General features: G+C 33.5%; 1 protein-coding gene across 1 annotated transcript; it reads left to right on the top strand.

The window, feature by feature from the left end:
- Nucleotides 1–3,205: 3,205 nt before the first annotated feature.
- Nucleotides 3,206–5,142, top strand: LOC127130469 (zinc finger BED domain-containing protein RICESLEEPER 1-like). Its single transcript, XM_051059475.1, has 4 exons — nucleotides 3,206–3,286; nucleotides 3,355–4,401; nucleotides 4,674–5,015; nucleotides 5,098–5,142. The coding sequence occupies exons 1-4, from the start codon at nucleotides 3,206–3,208 to the stop codon at nucleotides 5,140–5,142; spliced, it is 1,515 nt and encodes a 504-aa protein (XP_050915432.1).
- The last annotated feature ends 2,084 nt before the right edge of the window (nucleotides 5,143–7,226 follow it).

Genomic DNA, 7,226 nt, shown 5'->3' on the forward strand with positions numbered 1-7,226 from the left:
TTATTGAGTGCTTAATTGTTGAAATCGAGCAAGTTCAGTTGAACATCACCAAACTTCCATCTCTGATTTCTCTCTTAATAGGAATCTAGAGTGGAAGTGAGTGATATAGGAGTGATGTACATCACTTCACCTTTCGAATGGTGCCTGGATCGTCCATTTTAGTAAGCATTTGAATCTCTGCATTTTTTGACCTTCGCCGGAGCTCACCGGAGAAGACGGTGGCGCTGGCCACCATCTCATTGCCAGATTGATTGTGAGCCACACGATGCATTTGCCAGATCTAATCCTAGCGCTCCATTGTTATGACTTTATTTAATTCGTGGTGTTTCTCATTGACCTTGGACTATGGTACGCGCGCAGCCCATTGCCATTAGATCTTCCACGTCAATTAATGAAATCACATCCAACGCCTCTCCTTTTTTCGTATTTTCTTATTTTCTGATTTTTTTTTCTTTATTTCTTTTAATTCCCTTTTATTTCAAAAATCCATATCTCTTTTATTATTGGTCCAAAAAATATGGGACCAATTGCATTATTTCTCTTATAATTGCTAGTTTCTAAAAATGATTTTTAACATTTTTTATTTTATCATTTGCTATTTTTTATTAATTTTCTCTTTTCTGGTTATTTTTAATTCATTTTAAATAGTTTTTTATATCCAAAAAATACAAAAATATTTTTCTAACGTCTTTGAATGATGATGGATCTATGAAAAATCTTCTCATTAATTTATTAATTGATTTGAGATTTATTTGAGATTTTAGTTCAATTAGGTTATTTTCTTCATTTTTAATTGATTAAAAATAGTTTCTGACCTTTAAAAATGCTGAAATTTTTTGTCAAACTTTGTTTGACCATGTTAAACTTGGGATAATTCACTAGGACTTTTTAAAGTTGATTTGAAGTGAATTTGAAGTTTGACCTTTCTTTAACATTTTAATTCAAGTTTATTTTCAAATATTAAAAATGCCAAAAATATTTTGTTTATTTTTGACTTCCAATCTTCATCCCACTTCTGTTTTTTAGAGTTTGACCTTGACTCTCCTTATCTTTGGTCAACATTTATGGATTGGTACATTCCATTTTACTTAATGCACTTTATTTTCTTCATTTTCATTATCCATCTTCTTCTTCTTCTTCTTTTCTTTTTTTTTATCAATGAGTTAAAGGTTGATAAGTTAGCATTGATTAGGGAGGTTTAATTAGGGGTGGCAAAAAGGGCCCGGCCCGCGGGCCATGCCCGTTTTACCCGTCATTTTTGGCGGGCCCGGCCTGAATTTTGTACCCGCGTAGTTATGTATGTCCGCCCCGCCCCGCCCCACAGAAAAACGGGCCGGGCCTAGGGCGGTCGTGGGCACCCCGCGGGCGGGTATAAATTAGGTTTACCAAAATTAGGTTTACATTATTGACCTCTCATTCTCTCATCTCTTCTTTCAAACTGATGCACTGAGTTATTCTCTTTCTCTGGAAATTACATCAGCCTCACAAACGGAACGGTTTCACTCTCCACCAGTCTCACCTCTCTCTTTGTCGGTCACACTGTTCAGGTAACTTTCAGCTTTCTCTTTGTCGACCACATAGATTAAATTTCTGAATTCTGTTTTATTGCTTTCAATTTACTAGATGTTATAACCCAACAAGTATGCAAATACCTAAGGACCTGTTTTGCTTGATATCTAAAATACAACATACTGTTTTCTGTTTTACTAGAACCTGTTTTACTAGATGCTTTCAATATTTCCTGTACAAATGTATGAAAACAGATGCTTTCCTAAGGACCTGTTTTACTAGATGTTATAAAATGGTGGTTGATGAGTATTTTTCTCTTTTAAATATTAAAATACAACATATTGTTTTCTGTTTTCAAAGACTTAAATTGGAAACAACGAAACAGATGCTTTCAATGTTTCCTGTACAAATGTATGAAAACAGAAATCAAGGTATAACGGTAGTTGTTATTACAATTGAATACAAGAAATGAACACAGTGGTTTTGAAACCAAATAGGCAGTTAGTTTTACTTTCCAGGATTTTTGTCAGCACACTCTCACTTCTGTTGCCCCTTTCTTTTGGCTTTGATTTTTTTCCCTTTCCAATAATAACAATTAACAATATTATTCATCTAGTAAATGTTTTTTGTTGGATTATAACAAGTTTTCTTCTTTAGAGTAAATATTATTCATCTAGATGTTATACCTGCCTCCGGTCTACCAACACAAGTATTGCTCTACAGTAGTTAGAAAGTGAAACTCGAATTCATTAGTTAGTTAGAAATGAAGAATTGGTTAGAAATGAAATGGATTTGCATTTGAGTTTCTGTTGCAAATTGCACTGCCACTGTTGCACATGTTAGAAAACATCAGCATCATTCACTAATCCAGTATCCCTATTGAGTTTGCCATTTAGGTTGGAAAGGAATATTTGGACTTGTAAAGGAAATTGCTATAGTCATACATTTAATCATTCTTTGGGACAAGATTATTTGCTAGGCCTGTCTTTGAGGTTAGAGGCATGGGTTCTACCAAAGTGAACACTGGCCCTTAGTCGTGAACAGAAAACCATATTGCTCTGCCTTGGCTTAGTATGGTTTCTGTTGGTGAGTGACGTTACTATTAGATTTCACATAGGAGAAAAAGAAATTAAAAATAAAAGAATACAACCATTATTTCATGGGAAAGAAGACTAGTATAAGTTACCTGAGATTTTGAAGTTACTTGTTGCACAACCTTTTTAGATACAGCTTCAGATATGTGAGAAAGTGGCACCTGAGAAAATATAAAAAATTTAGTAATAAGTATTAAAACTCCCGGGGAGAAAGTCAGAAAATAGAACTGATATTATGACAAACAACATTATGATAAAATGTAGGATGTGAAAAATATTTTTCAGTTTACCAAAACATAAAAACAGATTCAACATCATTAGCTAAACAGTAGAGCTAAACAGTAGATGTAGAAATATATCCGAGATTATGACAAACAACATTATGTTAAGCTTGATTAAGTTTTTTTTAGTTGTTGACGGTTCGGGCTTGTAAGTCAAATTAGTCCCATCGCACATTGCTTGGCCTGCTGCCGGTTTTGCCGTCATTGTTGTTCACTGCAGAATCTGGGCATTGTTATTACTTTCTTTTAAACGATTCAAAGCCAGCTTTTGTTGTTAACTATCTAAAAATTCATGTGCACCATTAGGAATATCAATATGTCATGCATTGTAAAAGTGGCATGTTTGAGCAATTCAATATATTTGTTGAAATGTTAATATATTACTGTTCTTGTTTGGTGCATGTATAATTGGAAGATTAAGATTGCATGTTTTATAATGTTATTTTAATTTCTTTTATTTGGATACATAGGTGATAAATGAAATGGATTCCGAAACCGTTGGTAATGAAATTGTAGATGAAGTGAATGTGGTTGATTTAGAGAATGAAACAATTCAAGGCGTAAATGAACTAAGAAGAATTGAAGATGATGTTTTACCTAAGTCTAAGAAGGCCAAAACATCAAGTGCTGATTGTTGGAAAGTGTTTACTAAACTTGGGGCGGATAAAGATGGGAATCCATTGGCTAAGTGCAATGGTTGTTCAAAGATTTTGAAGGGTGGCGATAGGAATTATGGTACCACGAGTTTGAATCGTCATATGAAGGAGTGCACTAAAATTAAATATGCTGACGTAGATCAAGTATTGATGGACTTGCAAGGTAGACTCAAGAATCTTACAATAGATAAAAAGGTTTCTAGATCAATGTGTGCTACTGCAATCATTGCACATGATTTACCGTATAAATTTGTAGAGTTTCATAAAATTAGGGATTGGATGAAATATTTGAACCCTGAATTTTCTCCTATTTCAAGAAATACCGCTAAGGCTGATGTTGATGAAATATTCAAGACAGAGAAAGAAGCTCTTAAGAAGGAGTTAGCTAATATTCCCTCTAGAATTTCACTAACTTCTGATATGTGGACAGCTTGTACAAGTGAAGGTTATATTTGCCTGACTGCTCATTATGTTGATTCCAATTGGAATTTGAAGAGTAAGATTCTAAACTTTTGTCATATGCCTCCTCCACACACGGGATCTGAAATGTCAAAAAAGATTCTTGACTTTTTATCAGATTGGGGAATTGAGAAGAAGATTTTTTCACTCACATTAGATAATGCTTCTGCTAATGACGTGATGCAAGCTCATTTGAAAAGACAACTTGTCTTGCAAAACTGGTTATTATCTGAGGGAGAGTTCTTTCATTATCGTTGCTCAGCGCATGTTTTAAATTTGATTGTGCAAGAGGGTTTGAAAGTAATTGGTGATGCATTGGAAAAGATTAGGGAAAGTGTCAAATATGTGAAGGGCTCTGAGGGTAGAATGAAAAATTCAAGGAATGCATTGAACTCATTGGCGGTATTGAAACATCGGCTGGTTTATCTTACGATGTTTCCACTAGATGGAATTCTACTTATTTGATGCTTCAAAGTGCATTAAAGTACCGACGTGTATTTGCAAGCCTTAGTTTTCATGATGATAATTATAAGGTTTTCCCTTCCGAAGAAGATTGGAAAATAGGAGATAAGATATGCACATTCTTGTTGCCATTTTATGAGACAACAAACTTAATTTCCGGAACGTCTTATCCTACTTCCAATTTATATTTTTTGCAAATTTGGAAAATTCAGTGTGTTTTGATGGCAAGCATCAAAGATGAAGACACTCTTATAAGAGACATGGCTGAAAGAATAATGGTCAAGTTTGAGAAGTATTGGAGTGATTATAGTGTGGTTCTTGCTCTAGGAGCGGTTCTTGACCCAAGGATTAAGCTTACCTCTTTGGAATACATGTATGAAAAAGTTGATCCACTTACCTCAACAATTAAAACAAATGAAATCAAACAGAAATTGTACACTCTCTTTGAGATATATCGTCGCCTTCATACTTCGTCTTCTACAACCTCTCAAACTCCATCTTCCATCACTAGAGGGGAATCAAGTTCACACGTGTTGACTAAAAGTTTGTTCAATGTATGTAGCCTCCTCTAATTATTAACTTGCTTTAATATGTTACATGTTATATGTTAGATGTTAATGTAGATATGTGTGGCAGCCTGTTATGATGCTCGATTCACCGGTTGAAATGGATGTGATATAGTTAGTTTTTATTATGATGTTAACTATTATGATGTGATATAGTTTTTATTATGATGTGATATAGTTAGTCAATGTAGATTAATTGAAATTGCTATACTCAATATAAGCTGTTGTGATATTGGAATGCTGTACTCAATATAAGCTGTTGTGATATTGGAATGTTGATATTGCTATACTCAATATAAGCTGTAGATTAAATGGGTGTGGCAGCCTGTTTGGATTTTGGAATGCTGTTGTGATATTGATATACTCAATATAAGCTTAATTACCAATATACTCATGTTTCACGTTCAGCTTCTTTTTCGATATTGCTATACTCATGTTGGAATGTTGTTACTCATGTTTCTATTACTCATGTTTCTATTACTCTATTATATATTATCATTATATTTAATTTTATATTAATTATATGTAATATACCATATGTACATTAAGCTTATGTATATATTAGTATTATATTGTGTTTACTTCCTTTCTAATTTTTCCTTACTTCGGATTTTGGAATGCTGTTGTGTATACAAATTGCTATTACTCATGTTTCTATTACTCTATTATATGTTGTTATGATCTAATAATATAAGCTGTTGTAACATGTCTCTATTCTTTTCCTTTTTATTATAATAGGATTTGAAAGCACACAAACAACAACTTGCAACAGAGACCAGAAAGTCTCAACTTGATGTTTATTTGGATGAGGCAAGTGTGGATTTAAGTTATCAAAATTTTGATGACTTGAATGTTCTTCAATGGTGGAAGGAGAATTGGAATAGGTTTAAAGAGTTATCTTTATTGGCTCGTGATTTGTTAGGCATCCCTATTACTACTGTTGCATCTGAATCTGCTTTCAGTATTGGTTCGATCATTCTAAACAAATATAGAAGTCGCTTGTTGTCGAAGAATGTAGAGGCATTGATTTGTACTCGCAGTTGGCTTCACGGTTTCAACAGTTTTGGTACATAATCAAATATTAAAGTTTCTTTTAATACTTTGTGATTCTTATAATTTTGTTACTTACACTTAAATTTTTTATAGATGTAGTGGGTGATGATGAAGATAATGATGATGGGAGCTTGGCGAAAAGTATTACAATTGAAGTATCATATGTTTATGAAGTAGATGAAGATTGATGAGTGCATCTTTTATGTTTGTAGAGAATTTAGAGATTTTTGTGTTAGATAAAACTACTTATGAATTCTTTCATAACTTTTGTTGAATTTATGGAGTTGAACTTTTGTTGAATTTGTGGTGTTGAACTTATGTTGAATTCGTGATATTTAATTTAAGGTTTGTTGAATTTAATTATTGGATGTAGGATAATGATAGTGATTTTTATGCAATGCAAGTGTGTTTTTACATATATTATTTAACAAAGACTTTATTAGATTTTAGTAGTATTAGGATGTATGAGTACATTTTTTAAATTATATCATCATGAGTGAAAAAGATTTTTTTAAAGAGAATAACGGGCATGCCCGCATGCCCGTCATTAAATGGGGCGGGCCTAGTAAGTGAGCCCGCATCTCTACCTTTGACCGCCCCGCCCCGCCCCGTTTTCTTGCGGGCTTTTGTGGGGCGGGCCTAAATCGGGCGGGCATGCCCGTTTGCCACCCCTAGGTTTAATCTTCCTTGATTCAAATCTAATTCATCTTGATCAAATGATCAAGTGAATGGCTTTGCATTAAGGATAGGTTGTCTCCTAAATCATGCAAAGGACTTAAACCAATACAAGATCATTTCTCATCTTCTTTTTGGCATGACAAGTTGTTGGAACTTGATTCACTAATCAAGACTTCTAACTTGTTTTGTTGCCTACATTATTATTGACCGGCCTCAGATAGTTATGACTTCTACATAAGTCCAATTACGATTGCTTAACATAGCGCTAAATTTGCCTTATGGCACACTAACTACTAACATTAACCATTAACAATTAACCTTTTACTTTTTGCTCTTTACTTTTATGCAATTTATTATTCTTGTACATATTATTCATTTGCTTTTTCCTTTGCTCATTTGAGCACGTGTTTATGTTAATGCAATTTGCCTTTTGCTCACTTGAGCACATAATTGTATATATATTATTGT

Source organism: Lathyrus oleraceus, chromosome 3 (assembly GCF_024323335.1).
Source record: "Lathyrus oleraceus cultivar Zhongwan6 chromosome 3, CAAS_Psat_ZW6_1.0, whole genome shotgun sequence".
NCBI classification, from domain to species: Eukaryota; Viridiplantae; Streptophyta; class Magnoliopsida; order Fabales; family Fabaceae; genus Lathyrus; species Lathyrus oleraceus.